General features: G+C 49.5%; 9 protein-coding genes across 9 annotated transcripts; 4 read left to right on the top strand and 5 right to left on the bottom strand.

The window, feature by feature from the left end:
- Positions 1-38: 38 nt before the first annotated feature.
- BKA67DRAFT_550209 (YkoF-like protein) lies at positions 39-1,335 on the bottom strand. Its single transcript, XM_046101638.1, has 4 exons — positions 819-1,335; positions 495-600; positions 324-426; positions 39-268 (listed from the first exon to the last, which is right to left on the bottom strand). Exons 1-4 carry the CDS (start codon positions 954-956, stop codon positions 196-198), a joined length of 420 nt encoding a protein of 139 aa, XP_045965243.1. The 5' UTR covers positions 957-1,335; the 3' UTR covers positions 39-195.
- On the bottom strand, positions 1,272-3,195 carry BKA67DRAFT_75418 (PLC-like phosphodiesterase). Its single transcript, XM_046109414.1, has one exon. It carries the CDS (start codon positions 2,797-2,799, stop codon positions 1,513-1,515), a length of 1,287 nt encoding a protein of 428 aa, XP_045965242.1. The 5' UTR covers positions 2,800-3,195; the 3' UTR covers positions 1,272-1,512.
- A 1,339-nt stretch (positions 3,196-4,534) lies between these two features.
- On the bottom strand, positions 4,535-6,100 carry BKA67DRAFT_531183 (uncharacterized protein; the record flags this gene model as incomplete). Its single annotated transcript, XM_046099347.1, has 3 exons — positions 4,535-4,660; positions 4,719-6,011; positions 6,077-6,100. The coding sequence occupies 3 exons, from the start codon at positions 6,098-6,100 to the stop codon at positions 4,535-4,537; spliced, it is 1,443 nt and encodes a 480-aa protein (XP_045965241.1).
- Positions 6,101-7,056: 956 nt separating this feature from the next.
- On the bottom strand, positions 7,057-8,630 carry BKA67DRAFT_531182 (DUF1682 domain protein; the record flags this gene model as incomplete). The annotated part of the gene is made up of 2 exons (XM_046099346.1): positions 7,057-8,285; positions 8,561-8,630. The coding sequence occupies 2 exons, from the start codon at positions 8,628-8,630 to the stop codon at positions 7,057-7,059; spliced, it is 1,299 nt and encodes a 432-aa protein (XP_045965240.1).
- Positions 8,631-9,681: 1,051 nt separating this feature from the next.
- On the top strand, positions 9,682-10,242 carry BKA67DRAFT_531181 (uncharacterized protein; the record flags this gene model as incomplete). Its single annotated transcript, XM_046099345.1, has 2 exons — positions 9,682-9,714; positions 9,772-10,242. 2 exons carry the CDS (start codon positions 9,682-9,684, stop codon positions 10,240-10,242), a joined length of 504 nt encoding a protein of 167 aa, XP_045965239.1.
- A 1,750-nt stretch (positions 10,243-11,992) lies between these two features.
- BKA67DRAFT_654247 (uncharacterized protein) lies at positions 11,993-13,578 on the top strand (the record flags this gene model as incomplete). Its single annotated transcript, XM_046106527.1, has 5 exons — positions 11,993-12,151; positions 12,215-12,293; positions 12,346-12,877; positions 12,930-13,217; positions 13,278-13,578. The coding sequence occupies 5 exons, from the start codon at positions 11,993-11,995 to the stop codon at positions 13,576-13,578; spliced, it is 1,359 nt and encodes a 452-aa protein (XP_045965238.1).
- A 323-nt stretch (positions 13,579-13,901) lies between these two features.
- On the top strand, positions 13,902-14,390 carry BKA67DRAFT_654246 (uncharacterized protein; the record flags this gene model as incomplete). The annotated part of the gene is made up of 2 exons (XM_046106526.1): positions 13,902-14,160; positions 14,224-14,390. The coding sequence occupies 2 exons, from the start codon at positions 13,902-13,904 to the stop codon at positions 14,388-14,390; spliced, it is 426 nt and encodes a 141-aa protein (XP_045965237.1).
- Positions 14,391-16,656: 2,266 nt separating this feature from the next.
- On the bottom strand, positions 16,657-17,732 carry BKA67DRAFT_550188 (50S ribosomal protein L30e-like protein). Its single transcript, XM_046101637.1, has 2 exons — positions 17,013-17,732; positions 16,657-16,950 (listed from the first exon to the last, which is right to left on the bottom strand). Exons 1-2 carry the CDS (start codon positions 17,251-17,253, stop codon positions 16,826-16,828), a joined length of 366 nt encoding a protein of 121 aa, XP_045965236.1. The 5' UTR covers positions 17,254-17,732; the 3' UTR covers positions 16,657-16,825.
- A 139-nt stretch (positions 17,733-17,871) lies between these two features.
- Positions 17,872-19,182, top strand: BKA67DRAFT_550183 (40S ribosomal protein S22). Its single transcript, XM_046101636.1, has 3 exons — positions 17,872-18,020; positions 18,281-18,464; positions 18,754-19,182. Exons 2-3 carry the CDS (start codon positions 18,332-18,334, stop codon positions 19,011-19,013), a joined length of 393 nt encoding a protein of 130 aa, XP_045965235.1. The 5' UTR covers positions 17,872-18,020; positions 18,281-18,331; the 3' UTR covers positions 19,014-19,182.

Here is a 19,182-nt window from a genome sequence, read left to right as displayed (position 1 = left end):
GTATTGTCTCCAGGCCTATTGAGGACACCCACAAATAAGCTTGTATATGAAGACACACCAGATATAGGGGCAAAGCAAAATGACACATGAGTCTAAACAAAGGACGAGAATTTGCACAAATTGTGGCAAGTGAATTGTTATTTTCTGACCAAATTGCTCAAGTGAATACCACCAATACTCCTGGTACAAGGTACCTCACGCGGCATCCTTGGCAAGCAGATCCTGAACTCTCTTGACCTTGTCCTGAGCAGATTGTTTCTTATCCGTCCTGGTATGTGTCAGCTAAATACTCTCTTTCAAGGTGGTATGCAGAGCGAACCCACCTTGTGCCAACCCTCATACTAGATTGCACTCTCACCACACCGTGCTGATGTACCAGACTATGTGCCTGTCCAATGACTCTGAACACTTCATCCCAAGACCCCTCTGCCAACATCGTTAATATTCAGTCTTCTCAAAGTTCATTGTACAAAATAGTAGAGGCATCAACATACCAACGGTAGTACCAGCGGAATGCATAGTATACTGCAGCCCACTTTCCTTCAGCAGTCGCTGGACCCCAGCTACCTCCTCAGCCACAGAGGCGCTTCCTGTGCCGACCTTGCCGATGTCATGTCAGACCACTACTCATATTCATATACACAAGATCCACAGAGATTGGTCGCTCCCGGCACGGGGGCGCGCAATTATACTCTCCGTGCGGCCCCCCTGACATAGCGATTATTGATAGCAACCCCACACAACCGTCTTACATATCTGCGAAAACCCCGCAACCCATCTCTCATCGTTATGATTAGGTAGGGTAGGCCATAACTTACAGGAATGAGGCAGAAGTCAGCGTAGCACCGATCCGGCGTCTTGATCGTGCTGTAGTCCATGATGCCGAGCCGTCTTTTCGATACACAAGCTCTGATGGTGTGGGTGCCGGATATCCTGGTCAGGGCGGGGCGGAACATGAGATGACGGGGAATTTCAAGATCCTTGGCTGTACACTCAAACGATAGTACTAAGTAGAACTTTGACGAACAAAAGTCTTTGTCACCTGGAAGGACTGCCTTTCAGGTCTCTGAAGTCTAGCGTGGCTTCGACGTATTGTGATGCGTTGCCTGATAAGATTTGATGAGGGCGAAGGTGATGAATTGCGGGTTCGGACAGAACGATCTGGCCCCACTCATTAGAGGACCTGACGTATGGCGGTTGCGTTGCACTGGAGCTTCTCATTTAAGAATGCATCTGGCTTGGAAAGAGCCACAAGTTCACATGACAGAGAATCGGGAACGGTTTGAACATATGATTTGTATAGTATCAGATTCCATTTGTCTTAGTTGTCTGAATCGAGCCTAGCTATGAACTGGCTCTTCTACGAGACCTTGTATGTGTGTTGTGTAAATGCAATGATGGAAATGGGCGCTTTCCTACCCAGTTGTATGCAATCCCTAGTCATCCAGATGCTGTAACGCCTTCGCTATGCAGTAAAAATCAATCCACACGAATTGCCGAACATGGCTCCATCTACAACAACAAAGCAGTACCAGCCAATGTGGCAAGCAAAGCGCCTAACCCAAAGCTAGAGTTCTGAAATTTTGAGCCTGCGCCAGAGCTTGTGCTAGAATCTGCGCTTGAAGCAGTCGAACTGCTGTTTGAGCGGCCAGTAGCCGTAATCCCGTTCATGTTATCAGCCGTGTCAATCGCCGGTCCTTTGTTAAAGAAATCGACCAAGACGAAAGTGGGTTTCTGACCCCACTCGCTGTTGCAAGTCTTTGCATGTAAACCGAGAGCACCCGTGGTAGATGTCGAGTCGCTGTTGGTGGTGTCAATGTCGGTTGCGTCCGGAATCTCATAAGAGAGAACCACGGTATAGGCAAAGTGGTTCATCAGCGGCAGCATGCCTGCTGAGATGGCCGAGGAGTAGTCACTGTAGGTCGAAGGGCGGTCCAGCGTGCAGTTGAAACCCGAAAGGGAAGTGACTTCGTAAGCAGTCTCGAAGACATAGTCCCACTCGTTCAGCAGATAAGAGTAGGTAGTGTCGGCCGTGTAAGATGCGATGAAAGTGACCAGACGAGTATCGGCGGAGATCATCTCAGAAAGTGTAGGCCAAGAGCTAGTGCTAGTTGGCGTGTAGCCGTATTTGTCGATGCCCGATGATTCGAAAGCGGCGCCGAAATCCGAGCCGTTAAAGCCGTCCGAGTTGACTATGAGCAGAGTAACAACGTCGTCGACGTTGTTGTCCATCCACTCTTTGATAACAGTGAGCCACGACTCTAGCGAACCAGCATCAAGAAGATCGCAAGTTGTGTGGCACATTTCGATGGTATCGTTCAAATCGTGGACCTGGACCTGCAACAAACGTAGACCATTATTCAGCGCATAGGTGGCATTGAGGTACTGGTTTCCAGCAACGGAGTTGTCGGTACTGTCATCACGAAGGAAGGACGAGTCATGAGCGCCCATGTGTGTTACGTTGTCATACGTCCGTGAGCAAAGATCGGGGGAGTTGTTACAGGCGGTCCCTGAAGCAAGTGATGATGCCGTCGCGACTGTCGATGATGCCGTACTGGAGGATGCTGCCCAACTGGAGGCTGCCGTTGTTGTCGTCGCCGCTGCTACAACTGAGCTACCACTGCCTTCATTGCCACTGCTACCACTGCTGCTTCCACTATCACCTCCCCATGAACTACTCGAGCCACCCGAGCCTCCCTGGCTAGCATCTGAGGAGCCACTCCAGCCTTGAGGGGATGCGTAGGCTGTGATCGACAGAGCGGAAGCAACAGTCAAGATCTTGGATAATGAAGGGAACATGTCGGCGGATAATGTGAAATAAGAAATTTGAGAATCGCAAGAGTGTTGTATACGATTTCAGCAATGCGATAAAAGCGAATGTAATGCTGAACGAGAGAAGATTGAAACAATGGATAGGAGAGATATCATCCTACCTTTTAACACAGTGGTGTGGACTAGCCATCTCATATATTGTACTTTACCCACAGCGATGATCCATGACTAAACGATCGCATGTCAGGCATAAAAGAGCAGAAGGTTGGCTAGAACCCATACGCCGCTCCGGCTTAGCCTGTTGCTGCGTATGCGATGATCATTGGGTCCTTGGTCGAGGCCGTGGGGCAAAGCTCCAGCTTTTCTCACCCTAGCAGCAAAACCAGGGGAGGCTGAGTTCTTGCGGCGACGTCAGCAGTGAGGTTTCAGAACGTAGCCAGTACGCCAGACGCGCGGTGTTGCCATGCTGCAAGGCCCAGAAAATATTCCAATCAGGTCCCTGACGAGCATTCCCTTCGTGAGCAAAGAGGGAAACTTTTCCCAATTCAGATGAACAGCATTGATGGTTTTAATGCTTGTTGCGTGGGTTGACGCTGAGCCCAAATGCCGAACAGGCGACGGCCCTAGATTTCGGGGGTTCCGCGTCGATGGCCGCGTCAGTTAGAACTATTTCTGTTTATTCGTCCCAAGAGTGATATGTTCAGTACCACGGAGGATGTTATGCATCGCGAACAGTAAGCTCCGGGGTTTTGTAATGGGACCTGCACAATTTGCAAAGTTTTGTCGACTTTCTAGTGCCCGCGTCCGCCTTGCTTATTGTTACTCTGCCAAGAAAGCGCAGCCATGGCTCTGGAGTTGAGGCTGGAAACACTGGATCCAGGTCGAGTCAATTTGGTTTACTGGCAATGAAACGAGCTTCATGAGCCAGTGACTAAGGGTAACAGATGTGATGTGCATCGCCACAGGATTGTCGTGTAGTTCCGACAAGTGATAATTGAAAAGGGGGTGATCAAGGTTGTAAGGCGCAGTATGGAGGTACATAGCTGGGTAGTGCTCGTGTTGATTTTGGTCAGTGGGCCCCCAACCAGCGACGTTTCTTCAAGACCCACCTACTCCGTGCGGATCCGTAGACTGCCGGTAGTTAGAGGCAGGGGGCCGTCGATCTCTCGGCCTCTCTTGGAGAAAAAGAAGGTTGGAGACTTGTTGCTCGATATAGAGTGAGCAAACATGCATATACTGACATCACCCATTGTAATCTATTTGGTGATCAACATATTCCATACTTGCTACTAACTACACAGAGTTGCAACATGCCGATTTTACATGTTTAAGCCAAAACTGGGGGTAGTCTAAATCCCCATTGGATCGGCCTTGTTTACAGCTACGTTCATGATTTTCGTCCTTCAGTAGCGCTTTATTGCCACGGTAAGTGGTTGCTGAACACATCGTCACGAATTACAAAAAGGTAGCTTCTAAAAGAATCCAGTCGGCAATCTCCTCGCCATGACCACCGTGTGTAAAAGTCAGGCTCTATAAATTATTTGCAGAGTAGGGTTCAGGTTGTCTTTGGCAGAATGAGTTTCTTGCATATAAATATATACAGGGACGGGTCTGACAGGCAGTTGTTTCTACAGTAGAACAAACTCCCAGCAATACCTCTACTTCCAAGTTCATTAATGATGCCTCCCTCATCCTGAACTAGTACAGGTGAGTCACGTTACACCCATTTCCCGCCGGAAAACCGAAACACACGACTTTGACACTACTCCGGGTCGTCAGCATAATCTGTGGACTCCAGCGCTGCTTGCTGTTTCATTTCTTCGAGATGCTTTTGGCCAGCTTCAGTTGTGGTGTCGATGATCTCGTCCTCGAGGCTGAGGACATTGGCCTGTCAATACAGTTAGTTGTTTGTGCAAACACTTTGAAATATCACACAGATCACTTACCTCACTCAAGAGGCCAACTAGTGCCTCAGCCTCGTCAATCTTCATCTTACCGAGAACCTCATTCACCTTGTCTAAGCTACCAGTCTCCAATGCTTTTCTAACATCCGGCTTGAAGGACTCGAATATCTCCCTGTGTCTCTTCTCGTCTGTGTCCTCGCTGTTCTCGGGTGGGATCTTGATGTTGATCACTGTACCAGGCTCGACGGCGTGTAGCTGAATCTGCTCCTTATCTTCGTCATTGCCGCCAGCGGCCCGCTCGGCGTTGATCTCCTTGCACCTGTTCTTGATCCGCATGTATGTATCTTGGACGTCCTTGAAGAAGACATCCTGTGCATTGTGACCCTTGGTCGTGATACGCTTGAAGAATAGGGCCACACCATCCTTGCCAAGTGCTCGGCAATACTGGAGCAGCAAGGCTTGGTGTACACAGTTCCGAGCGAAATCGTCTTTGCCTTCCAGCTGGGCATCAAAGGCAAGCATAAGAATACCATCTTGTTCCTTCTCCGAAAGAATGCTCGGGTGCGACGAAATGAAGTTATTGCTCTCCCTGTAATCGACAGACTTGATCTTTGCAAACTTCTGGGCATCAGCGCTGGCCGTGACCTCGTCATCCTCGTCTGGCTCGGCCTGGGAAAGGGAGTTGGGGTCATTGATGTCGAAGTTGGGGTTCAGCAGCTCGACCTTGTTGTCGGCCTTCTTCCCCTTCTCTTCAGGCGTAGACTTGGCGACATGAGATGAGTCAAACCCGGTCTTGTAGCTCTCGCTCGTGATCTTGCCTTGGCCGGCCTTCTCCAATTCGGCGAGCTTCTCGTGGAGCTGCTTCTGCAAGTTCTCGACGTTGACCAGGTGGTCGCCGATTTCTTCCACCATGGCTTGATAACGGTTCGTGGGCTTCTTCTCGTCAAGTGCCTTGTTCACCTGATCCAGGAGGGTAGCCATCATCTTGGTGTAGGTCGGGGGGTTCTCGACCTCACTGTGGACACCCTCGGGCCTCGCGGGAGGCTTGTCCTCTTCAGAGCTGCTAGGCACGCTCTCCATGACGGCCTGGAAGGCTACTTCGGCCGGGTTGCGAGACTCGGCATCGGAGGCATGGTTCTTCAGTGAGTTCAGGAGGGCAGTAATCCTCTTGATCAGTCCGTCGTTGATCTGGCGCTCGTACTTGAGGGTCTCGATGTGGTTCTTGCGCTGCTGTCTCTCGGCATGGATCTGGTTCTGCTTGGCGCGAATGAAGGAGCGCTTATCGACATTTGGGTGTACTTCAACATCCGAGTCGTCACTGAGCTCGAGAGCGTCCTACATGACAAACACGTGTAAGTTGGTAGCCGCTAGAAAAGTGTAGAGTGATCTCAGGTTCTTACCCATTTACTGTAGTCGAGCGGCATTTTTAGCTTGTTGATGATGACAAGCACAAGTTAAAACGGGCTCTCGGTCTGTTCGAAATCCCAAGGTGTGCGGCTCCGTCAGTGTCGATGTGGATTTGGTACAGTCACTTGAGCCTTGGAATCTTCTGGATATGCCGGTACTGCTACTTGTAAGGGTGATGAGACAACAACAAAATAGCCGGCAACTGTGCTGTGGTGAAGGCACCGATCAAATAAATATTGATTAATTAGGATTCTCACAATAAAGCAAGGGATTGTCTGTTGCCCTTCTGTCCCCCCTTGGTGATGTGGAAAGAGGCATTGTCTGGTGAATCCCAGCACTTTGAAACATGCTCCTGCTACTGCCTCACGACCCAGTATATCCTGAAAAGTGGGCTGCGGGGCAGATGAAATGCCCCGCGTCAGCGTTGTGGTGCGCTCTGGCGGCTTGCATCCAAAGAACGCGAAGAGACGCGGCAGGTTGATGGTCATTCCAGTTTATGAATGTCACGGAGGTCGGTCTGCTTGACTTTGCTGTGCCTTGCTTTCTTCGCTCATGACAGTTGTGGGTCACAATTCCAAGTCTGCACCTTTCAGAATCACTTCATCCTTGAGGCTCACCGATTTACATCAGTAATGGATACCCGCGGTGAGAGGCTGGACGTTGACTATGTGTCGGCTCTCCATTAATAGTTCAGTTCGAGTTCCAGTGCCGCTACTTCTAAAATGATACAAGAGCTTATCGCTTTTTTGATGCCCTCCCCCACCCTTAACTACTGCTTGCCCCAGCGCTGAATGTGATCATATATCTGGCAGCTGAATGCAATGACACCAAGGCATCATCAAACATGGTTTTCAGGCATGGTCCGCTACAGGCAAACGCCGAAACGACTGCCTGGATGTCTGCGCATCACCTCCAAGTCCAACACGGCTTGAAAGGGTCCCACCAACCTCTTACATATGCCACTGAGCAGTTGCTAACCCCTGACAGTCTGCTTCTTCGATTGCTTGCGCATTTGCTTCTCCTTCTCCTTGTCAAGGTATTTCTTTTGAGCCTTGGCATCCAGAGCGTTAAGCTCAGCATCCCGCTTGGCCTTCCTGGTTCTGTCGCGCTCAAGAGCACGCTCTTCGGCCTTCTCATCCTCTGCAACCTTCTGGATCTGCTTGATAGTTTCGTCGCGAACAGACTTGACCTTGCGCAACACCTCGGGGCGGAAGTGAGCAGATGCAGAAAGGTGGTCAGGAAGGCGCAAGAAGGCAGTGAACAGGGGGAGCAAATCGTCGTAGTTGTTCGAGGATGGAAGTCGGTAACGGAGGAAGATGCGCTTGCGCGGAGTCGTCTCATCGATTGTTGACGGTTTCTCCGTTGGCTGGTCAGTAACGATCAAGGCCTCAAACAGATCACCAGCCTTCTCTACAGCAGCTGCGAGGTCCTTGGTAAGAAGAGCATCTGTGATTTCGGCGCTCTCACTCATGCAAGTCAACCAGATAGGCAATTTGGAGTTATCCTTGGTGAAGGTAATCGACAGATCGTAGCGGTCCTCGCGGAACTTCTTCATCTGATCCTTGTTGACAAGTGCCCAGACAAAGCCATCGTAGCCGCTCTTGGAGTCTTTGCTTCGCAGCTCTGCAGCACCGGGAAGATTGGGCACAATAGCAGCCTCCTTGCCATCGAATGGGTAGATAGTGGCCTCGAGCGAGTCCTCAGGAGAGCCGTAGCTGTCAATGAAGAATCCCAACAGAGTCTCAACCGAGGTCATCAGCGGGTTGAAGCGCTTCTTGAGGGTCAGGCCAACATCGACAAAGGCGACATTCTGTCGGCCAGTAGCATATGTCGCATACTCGAACAGACTCTTCTCCTTGAGGATCTTCTCGGGCTGCTGCTGTGCGTTTGGCACACCATTAAAGCCAACAAGTGCAAATTCGTTCTCGAGTAAGGGAGCATGCGACTTGGCCCATGCCTTTGCCTTTGCCTTGTTCAGCCTGGTGCCGATGAAGTGCAGGGTGAAAATGACAGCGATGACTGTCAAGATGACTCCCTCGGCCTTGAACTCGGAGAGGCTGTGGCGCTCGTGAACATTGTACCATTTCGTATAGGGACGATCGGTCACAAGGGGCCCGCCGCCAGACAATGTTGCACTACCGGGCGGGGGTTTCTCGTATGCTATAGGAGTGGGAGACGGTGCTTCGGCGAAATCTGCGAAATCTACTGAATCGTCAGCGACACAGCTCAATAAATAAGGGGAGAAATGCGTCATATCTGCGCTTGGGGAGACTCATGCGACCTCACACCCGTGAGGGTACAGTGAAGGCTGCTGCAACACTTAGAGCGAGCACGATTGGCTGCTTGCCTTGCTCTGTGCTGTCCCACGCACCATAGAGATGGATTGCCCATTTGGCGATCTGACGCGCGCACCTGACGCATTTCAAATGGCTATTGCCACAACACTTTACACTCTTCCCAAGAAGAACAGGACTTACCAGAGTCTGCAGAAGGTACCGGCTCGTTCGACTTGCTGCCGCCGATGATGTTCTTGAGGAAATCGGCCATGTTGGCTGGCTGTCTCGGTTGGCACAGGCAATGAGACACAACTGGGCTGGACTGAAGATCAAATGAGAAATAGAAGGGAGCTCTCCAAATCGGAAAGGGGATCAGGAATTGGCCAATGCTGCAGCTGGTTGTCTCCACCTTTTGGGGGTTGAATGCGGAGGAGGCCGACTAACGTTAGTCTAAAGTTACCATCGGTTGTGCTTCCAGTACTGATTACATAAGCCACCTATATAAGGCTTTGTATATGGGAGAGCGTGAGCGCAAAGTGTAAGCATAAGCGTAAGATGCCCTCGGTCTGACAACTTACACACTATACTTTGAATCCGTATTAGTCTTTCTACATCACGATTTCAAGTGTGCAACGTGGTCAAAGTGTCTTTCCTGAATGATTGGAAATTCTAGAGCCTCCTAGATATCGATACACCGCCCAGAGTGGCTGAAGCAAATAGGACCGAGGTTACACAAGTTTATACGGAGGTACACAGGAAACACCATCATATGGGTCGTTTCAGCCCCCCCCCCCCCCCCCCCCCCCATCTTATGACTGAATCTTCATCTTCACCTTCAAATTTGCCCTCTACTTTGACGATACCGTTGTATCACTGCCCTGCTATGATCGTCCCTAGAGGAATGAGCATTGAAAGGACGGGGAAGCTGTTGTTACTGGCTCACTGACCACAACTGCTGTGCTGAAGAACCCGACAAAGCCATTATGGGAGATCCTAAACTCCTCAGTCGACGAGCGGGCTGTAGCTGTTCATAGCTATGTCGACGAGCGGGCTTCAGGTAAAATGTGGACTACTTAGGCTGCCATTATTTGTTTGTTTTCGAAAGTGAAAATCACGTAAATTCTCAATCAGTGGACGAACAGAGGTGGCCTACTTGTACTCACTCGAACTTCCCACGTCCATATACATCAAGCCTTATCCTCACATCCACATTCACCTCAGGCCTCATCCTCGAGTTCGCATCCAAATCAAAGCTCGTCCTCGAATTCACATCCACACCAACCCTCATACTAGTAGCATAACCCAACAAGACCACTACTATTATGGCTTTTGGAACCAACAACAACCACGAGATGGTAAGCTTCTTGGAAAGTCATCACTATAAAATAAAATTTTGACCACATCTTCTCTAGAACATCTACTCGTTCTGTGAGAAACTTCCCCAGAAGTTCGCCAAGGACCACGCTCAGGAGCTTGATGGCTGCGACATCTTCGCCTACGGCGGTACTCGCAAGACGTCTGTTTCCGATTATGGCGGATTCGGCAAGCTTGTTATGAGAGAAGTAGTTCAGGGTGTCCAGGATGTCCAGGACGTCGAGGTCATCCAGACCGTCGTCAAGTTCAAGTGTCATCGACCCAATGTCAAGGACCCAGGCGAGATCTGTGGTAGTGAGATCAAGTGTGCAGGTGTGAACATTCTCAACCATGACCTGAAGATCCATGGTCCCAACAGTGCCTACACCCGCGACAACACCGCAGTCAAAGGTGTCACCTATGATTGCCAGGAATGTACCGGAAAGTATAGCACTGAGCACAGCTTAATCCAGCACATTCGTGCTGCACACCTTAGACGCAACGTCATTGGCGAAGAGAAGGAGTATTAGGATTGTCACAAATGGAGAGACCAGGACACTATTGTGTTGGGGAGCAGTACACCAACAGCATTGAACTCAGGACGCCAACCGCATTGGATTCAGGTTCCTACCACTGTTGATCAGATAGCATTTGAGCGATAGTTTTCAGGCCACAAAGAAGGACGGCCTTCACAATTCACAACCGCTTTTACTGTGAAATCTTGATATTGAACCGAAATAAGTTTGTGATTACTCGGAGGACGAGTCCATTGTACCAGCGCAGGTAACAGAGCCATAAACAACAAGATTCCATATTGGGCTCACGGATTTGATACCATAGTGCTATCAACGGACACGTCAAGTTGTCCATCGGTTTGTTTCCTCACAGAACACTGTGGAACGATCCAAGCCCATGATTACCACTCAGACGATCAATGACTCCGGACTCGTAAACAGTGAAGCAGTATTTATCTACCTTAGTCTCGATTCCTCATTCCGAGATTTCTAGCAACCCTACCACTTGTGTTACACTTGAGAGACATGATTATCTTGGCCAACGGCTGCTATTGGGAATTCGACTGACAGTATACAAAGGTAGAAGTCCTTTATATTCACAGGCCCTCTTGGCCTTTGTCCAAATCATTGTGTCGGTCAAGCAGATTTCCTCGTGTATGCATATCGTGGTCGATACTGGACCAAGATATCCTGATACAAAGACCACTGTAATGTAGCCGATGACAGCTGTGCCTGTTACACCGCCTTCATACGAGCAGTGCTGATACTTATGTTTTGCAGTGTTAAGATCAATTGGCCGGGCTCAATACCCATTACCATACCTTAACGTCCACAACCCTGAGAGCTCCGGTTTCAAGAATAGAGAGTACGAATTGGACCAATAATTCACCTACGAAGTGTGTTCAACGATCTCGAACAAAAAAAATTTTAAGGCACGCATGAAAGAGAGTATGAATGTTGAATTGGAAAAGGAAAAGGAAAGGGCAAGGCAGCCCCGAGCCTCAAAATACTGCCATCATATAGGAGGGATTTGTCTAGTGAGAGTAGGTTCACAAAAACGATGCAAGAAAGCCACAAAGCGGACAGTTCTTTAGGTCATGTCAACAAAGCCCAGGAAAGAGATGCGTTTCTGCCGACCTTGGCCAGCTTTACTAAAAAAAAACAACAGAGACGACGCGACCCTCATCAATCGCTGAGTAGCACAACCTGCGGCCCGTTTCTATCTGAGAGCACAGTTGCTCGTGCTTCGCTAGCTATCATCTCGCTCTGATAGACTGATGTGGTTTCCAACTAACAGTATAGCGTTCACCTCATTGGGGAGGTCATTAGACTTCTATCTTGAGTGGTCTTCTTTGGCTGCTCTATTTCCTTCCTATTAGGAATCATCTCAAATGAGATAATCATCAGCATATTTCCAAGGTTATCCTAACCAAAGATAGGTTTTTCTGCATTGAAACGAGGAGCATGGCTTCCTTCTTCTGGATATCTTTGTTACGGTTCTGGAAACTGCGATGGCTGTAAGTAATGCCTTCCGTTCTTTGTCGCCTCGATGAAGACTAACAATCAGTCCGGACCAGGGGTTAATGTACCGACCGACGTCCTGCTACCATTATTGAATCTACAGCCTGGCATTGCCAGTCCTATCTCCATGTCGTACGAACATCAGTATACTAGTACGTATTCTCGTTGAGTCTTCCATTATACTCTACTTGACCTAACAGCCATAATTAGCCTAGACAACAGTTTTTAGATTTGCGATTCCACCATGAGCGCACTTGAACGATTCGCACGGCGAAATTATAGTACGAGGTCACGCCGTGAGGGAACGCTCGGGAAGTCGAGACCAGCACCCATCCAAACCCTAGAAGTTGGCTACCCTAAGTCGTCTTTATTTGACAGACCCAAGGATATTATCATGAATCAAGTGAGTGGTCATATTCTTCGGTTTGGGCTGCTATATCAGATATACAGCAGCTAATAGAGCCAGCTCTTGACCCCGACTATACGGCACTTCAGCTTTGATGGAGCTAGTATTCCTTTCTCGAAAAAGTCACCTTGGCCCAGAAGTAAGCATCGATTGGAAGTTTCTGAGAGCGTATTTAGACTAATTCATGCCAGTGCAATCAGCCGAATCTTTACAATCAGATGATCCCGGAGAAACTGAATGGGACAAGTCGGCACTACAAGATCTGTCCAACTCGATCAGGGCTTCGATAAGGCACGACGAGAGCATCGGTCCCGATACCAGCAAACTCAGCGTCTTCCTCGAAATAGTCCTGAAGGACGAGGAACGCAGACACCCGACAATGGGTTTCGAGACGATCGAGCATGCGCGCCTTGACAAGTTACTAGATGAGTTGATACAATTCGCTGGGTTGATGAAAGCAGCGAGCTGTTCCGTCGAGCTGCCTCTAAGGTTCCGGGTTGATATCGCGCACTGTAAGAAGTTGCGTGTGCTCTGGAGACATCGCTTTCGGGAGCAGTATGCCTTGATCGACCAATTTAGATGCGCCTTAATGGTCAAAGGAGGCCGGTTGAAACAAGGCTCTTCATCTTCTGATATGATCTATGACCTCGGGCTGTGGCAAACGGATACAATGACCAATCTAGTTGGCGAGGTCGAGGGTAACCAGCAGTTTGAAGCTGGACAGTAAGTTGCCCAAAGAACCTCGAGTTGTATTGTATAACTAACACAACTCCAGTTGGTGGCTGAACAACGTATGCGCACATAGAGATGGCATAGTGGGTTGCCCGCTCGAAAGACCAACCAGTGGCCGATACGGAATTACAGCTCTTCCATTGCTCACTGGACGCGAGGAGCTAATCCGCCGAGGTGAACAGCATGTCATCAAATATATACGCGAGGGCAGCCGTTCTGGTGACATGCACATACCCATAATCTCAGAGGTTGGGCGGCAAATCCGTGTATTGAGAGGATACAGACTGAAGAGTATATTTGCGCCGGAAGCTGGTGTGCGTTATGATGGGTTGTAAGTCGGACTTTTTGCCAATATTTTATGAGATTCGAGACTAATACAGATATGTATTAGGTATATTGTTCGACAATATGGGACAAAATTGAACGAAGTCATGAATATACACAGGCTGGTGTTGACCTTGGAAAGAGTTCAGGGCCAGGAGACAATGGAGTGCTTAAAACGGATACCCAAGCCATCGCAGCTCGACGATTGGAAACTGTACGAGAAACTCGAAGGTGACAAGATCAAATTAACAGAAGGCGAAGCAAAGTTCTTCGATTGGACGGTCGAGCGGGAAGAAGAGAGGCTAGATCGAGCGGACTATGTACGCGACCGCCAGTTCCGAGCCTCGTTCTCTTGGAAGTTGGAATGAACTCAAATGTTCAGAGGCAGAGGACTGGGCGAAAACTGCGCTATCGGATTTTTAAGTAGAAGGGCCGTAAGGAAAGTGATATTCAATGGGTTGCCTTTGCAAAAATCGTGTTTTGGGTGCATCCGATATACAAAAGCACATTATGTAATACATACAACCCGGTACATACCCCGGTAAGTTAGCTTCGGATTGTTGCATAACCAGCCCAATGACGGTAGTGTATGCCGTTAAGGGGGTATTTTCACTGTCAAATTCCAAGTGGGGTTTCGATGATGTCCATCTCATCTTCAGACTCAATAGAGCATATTATCTCATATATTATCATGGCTGGGGGCAAGAAGGGTAAAAACGAGGGCAAGTCGCAGGCGAAAGGCGACAGTGCCAAGCCCGCTAAAGGAGGCAAGGGGAAGGGCAACCAGGATACAAAAGAGCCTGTCAAAAATAAAAGTGCCCAACAGATCCTGGTCCGCAACATCCTCTGTGACAAATTCTCGAGGAGAGAGGAAGCTCTGGCAGAATTAAGACAGGGAGAGAGTTGGAAAGCCGTCTGTGACAAATATGCCATCGAAAAAGTAAACTCAGGTACGAAGTCCAAGTCTCCACTTGAAATGTCCCTGGGCTGTGATACTTATCCTGGTTTTCTAGGTGGCTTGATTGGCTGGAAGAAAAAGGGAGACGTCGAGGCAGAGTTTGCGACTGTTGCATTCTCTATGCCTTCGATAGTGGAACACCATGACTTGCAGAGCTATCCGTACGGCGACTGCAAAACAAGTTTCGGTTATCATATCATTCGGGTAGACGAAAAGAAGTGAATGGAGAAGAACGCAATCGAAGTAAACATTTGAATTTTGAGTTCATATTGACAGTTGGTTTAAGCCGATCGAAGAGAACTTCATTGCTACTGCTCTATGAGAGATCAACAACACGCCTTCAGTCTCGTGAGCGGAACGGAGGAGCCAATTCGACAATGCTTTCAGGCATGTGATGTGACATTCAAAAACAGTTGGCCCATCGTCAATAGAACGATGGTAATCTCAGGGTATATATTCGTTGCCACATGTGAAACCACAATTTCTGGTGCAATATAGTTACAGTATGTTGTGCTCAATTGTAGTCATGTCATTTTAAACGGACCCCAATTCAGGGAAACATGTGGAAAGTTTACCAGTTTTCCCAACACCATGGTGGAACAGGTCGACAATTCCAACCCGCCTACACAATCGGCGGATTGAATCGCGGAAAGCATGCCTCCCATCCTCCTGCCATCGAAAACAAGGAGCATTGCGTCAAATACGGCCCGCTGCTCGTTGAGAACCCCATTTAGGAGAAGCCATGCCCAGGCTCCTTTGTTGAAGTTTTGTTGCATTTCTATCTCCTTGGCGGTGCAGTCACGTATAGGCCAAGTTCTGCCGTACACCCATTCTGCGCGCCACTTAATAGTTGATGCAATTGTCTCCTCCTTGGAGAAATTACTCCAGCAATGGTGCCACAGGAATATTGATCTCGGAACTACAAGTGCCTCGCGCACGATTGAATAGGGTATTTCGAGACCAGAAAGTATTATCAGGTTCGAGGAATCCCTAGAAAAGTCTTCGAAAGCGGTGATGTCGAAGCGCGGGATGAAACAGTAGAGGCTACCATATCTATTGTTCTAGTAAACTTGCCCATTCCAATCCGCCATCTCCAAGAAGGAAATTCGGGGCGGCGCGTTGAATGATCAGCATATTTCCACTTTAGAGCATAGCCGAAGCACTTATTCTGGAAACGTGAGATTCAGGTCGGAAAATTCCCAGATTTGTATGAAAGTCTCCCAAGAGAAATTTCTGACTCGTGAAGAGCCATCAATGCTGCATCAAAGAGTGGGAGATCCATGACAACTGCAGAATAGTGGTCGCTTCGTAGAAAGACCTTTAAAGCACCAGTAAAGCCATTGATAGAGTTCCAACCATACGTCAGATTTTTTGCAGTAAGTTCTTAAGGACATGAAGCATTATAACCATTTCGGTCCAAATCGACTCCGTGAATCTCGTAAACTGTATTCGCAGCGTGCGTGCTCCTATTCCAACCTAGCCTCACAGGGGATGATCCTTTACTTGGTCGATATCGAGCATGAGCCCAATGTCGTCGTCGGGGCACAGGATAGTTCTCGCGGCCATGGATGTCGTTGGCTTTGAAGAGCGTGTGGTAATTGATGGAGTAAAGCCTCCGATGAGACAACAGCGTCTCTTGGGAGCACCAGCCTCTGGAGTATCAGGTTTGCCTCTAGATCTCGAAACGGATTACAGGTAGGAGTATTCCGTGCTCACTTTCTTGAGACTTTGCAGCATACTGCCGGTAGTAGTAGCAGAGTCAAGAGCGTTGATTTTATAACCGGTTATAGATTATACGAAGTAGTGTACACAAGAGTCGGCCGAACCCCAAGCTTGATAGACCACAACATAATATTGGATCCTAGCAGTTAGCTTTACCAATAATGAATGGGGCGACCTGGGGCGACGTCGCCAAGTCTTGCGTCCACTACCTGGCTGGGCCCTGAAATCACAAAAGTGTGGTGACTCAAGGACACAACGGAAACTCGGACTCATGAATGGGCAAAAGGATATACTTGTCTGAACTAGTTCAGTCTCATGTCTAGAAATTCGAAAGGCACCCTGCGGCGCATCATGGTGGTCGCAACGTCCGAACGAATCATCAGTCCCTAGGCGCGGAACGGACCAGCTGGGAATCTACCTAGCCGCTTCACGGGGGCGATCTCGGGAGCCTTTTGTGGAGAGGGCGGTCGAGCCGAACTCATTGCTTCAGTATAGTGCGGCCCGGGTAGTTTTATGCGTTAATACGAAATAGGGTCGGGTAGAGTTAATACTGATTGTGACACTTCTGTCCACGAAATACGCCGTTTGAATCTGCCGAGCTGGCGGGCGTCAGGTTTGGCACGACCGCATGAAGGACAGAAAACCCGGGGACACGTTGATAGATCACGGTGGAAATATGCATGTGGCCCTCTGGCACGACAGAATATGCCTCATGAATGAAACGATCGGAACCACGTCATAAGTCACGATAATGAAGTTCAAGGTGTGGTCTCAATGCAAATTTTCCTTGATCCGATGCAGTATAGTACCTCTACCATAATAAATAGAGTTGTACAACCCAATGAGCCGTGGGGGAAGATGAAGTATGAGAGATCCGTCCCTCAACATTCTATACCCCTCCTGCCATGCAACGCCACGATAGACATTTTCGTTGTTTACTGCTCAGTCTGGAAGTAGTTGAGAAGGATGGAGCGCTCGGTGGACTCCTCACCCCAGTCCTTGACAACGACGCAAGAGCAGTTGACAACCTTTCTTGCGTTACCCTCGCGGTCCAGGACGCCTGTATGGATGTGTTAGTTTGCGCTGAGGAGATCGGCGAGGTGGTGATTTGGTGGTACTCACAAAGACCGGCCCACTCGCCCAATTGCTTGCCATCGGGAACCTTGATCAAGGGGATCTTGTGCTCGGAGCAGAGAGCAATGACCAGCTTCTTGTAGGCCTCCTCCTCGCAGGACTCGTTCAGGACACACATGTGAGCCTGGCGTCTGTCGAGGGCCTTGGAGGCCTCGCGGAGACCACGGGCAAGACCATCGTGCATGAGGGCGAGCTTCAAGACGCCCTTGAGGGCGTCGAGAACGGACATCTGGCCCTTGGAGGCATCGGCAGAGACTTCGACTTCTTCGGGGACCTCAGGGGCGTTGTTCTCTTCTACGTCCGACTGTTGGGTGGGAAAGATGGGTTAGCGATCTGTGCGACACAGTCTTGGAGGCATTGGGTGTGTCGGCGCATAGGGATCTCGATCTGGATCTGGGTCTGGATCGGGGGAGGGCGTGCTTGGAGATATCGCATGAGGCGAGGCAGCAGAGTGCGGGAGGATGCTAGACGATGCGACTAGCCGTGGAGGCAATGCAGCAACTCACCATCTTGAGATTGTGTGATACCGGTTCGATCCTCGAAGAGTTCTTGGTGGCGATTGGGTGGTGAGGTAAACGTGTTGTGGTGGTGAATGTGAAGGACGTGTGCAAATTATCCCAGCTAGGACCTTTTTTCACGAGACTTCTCGATTGAGGCTTCCCATCTCTGGCGGGTGGGTGAATTTCGTGCCTTCCGCCCAACGTGGGGTTGGAGCTCTGCAGCCAATGAGGAATTGCTTAGGGTTGATAAAAGTTTGCCCGCTTATTATCCGGACCGCGTGGCCAGTGCACCACACCGAAATTTGCGTGTGCGCGGGCTGCAGCACAGTGAGTTAGTGACCCAGGTAGTCAAGGCGCACTGCCGGTGTTCATTCTGGTGGGTCCCTGGTCCGAACTTTTGACCTACTGTAGGTCCCAAAGGTTTTGATTTCCACCGCCATCAAATTTTCGTGAAAGCTTCTCCAGCACAACATCCCCCATCACGACTCCAGTGTAGGTAGGTCTTGATACTCATTTTCCAATGGAGTGACCAACTCGCAAGAACGCCCTTCAAGAAGCCAGAGGAAAGCAATCATTGGCGGCCGTGATGCATTGCACAGGCGCGCACCCGACTCGGATCAGGTCGATATTATGATTGATTCACTCGGTGGCCGTCTCTGATACGCTTTCTTCTTCTAGTATTGAGCGGGCAGAACCCTCTTGCGGGGGCACTCTCCATGCTCATGGCTTTTGAAGGCTAACCAATCCCTCTGACAGATACCTCATTTCCATCCCACGACGATTTGAGAATCTCACAACACCGCCAAAATGGTCAAGACTTCCGTTCTCCACGATGCGCTCAACGCCATCAACAACGCCGAGAAGGCCGGCAAGCGCCAGGTCCTCATCCGACCTAGCTCCAAGGTCATCGTCAAGTTCCTCACTGTCATGCAGCGCCACGGTTCGTAACCACCCTCCCCTCTATCTACCCTATTTTCAGCCTGGTCCAAGCAGAGATGCAAGACGGGATGCCTTCGCTCGTGGAACACATCAACACCCTGCCTCGCTCTCTACCCATTCGGCATGATAACTGGATGACGGTCTCAATATTCCCAACGACCATAGTCTTTTAAGTTGCCGATAGATTGATGTGTTTTCACAAGCGAAGGAATCTTACACGTGTCTCTGATTCACCAACATGAAGTTCTCACGTTTAGTCTTTCGTCACATAACTAACAAAACCTTTCTAGGCTACATCGGCGAGTTCGAGGAGGTCGACGACCACCGCTCCGGCAAGATCGTCGTTCAGTTGAACGGTCGTCTCAACAAGACTGGTGTCATCTCTCCCCGCTACAACGTCCAGCTCCGTGACCTCGAGAAGTGGGTTGTCAAGCTGCTGCCCGCTCGTCAGTTCGGTTACGTCATCTTGACCACCTCCGCCGGAATCATGGACCACGAGGAGGCCCGTCGCAAGCACGTTGCTGGCAAGATCATCGGTTTCTTCTACTAAGCGAGATAGACCCGTGAACGAGGAAAAAGATGAACGGACGGGAAATGGACGACCAAACAAAAGCATTTTCGGGCGTTCGGGGTCATGAATCGGCCAAGCCATAATACGCTTGATGTTCTGTAGCCAAATGAAGCAATTACGAACTGCAAATGCTCGTTTCATCACCTTA

Source organism: Truncatella angustata (assembly GCF_020726525.1).
Source record: "Truncatella angustata strain MPI-SDFR-AT-0073 chromosome Unknown BKA67scaffold_1, whole genome shotgun sequence".
Lineage (NCBI taxonomy): Eukaryota > Fungi > Ascomycota > Sordariomycetes > Amphisphaeriales > Sporocadaceae > Truncatella > Truncatella angustata.
This window is presented reverse-complemented; position numbering and strand designations above follow the sequence as displayed.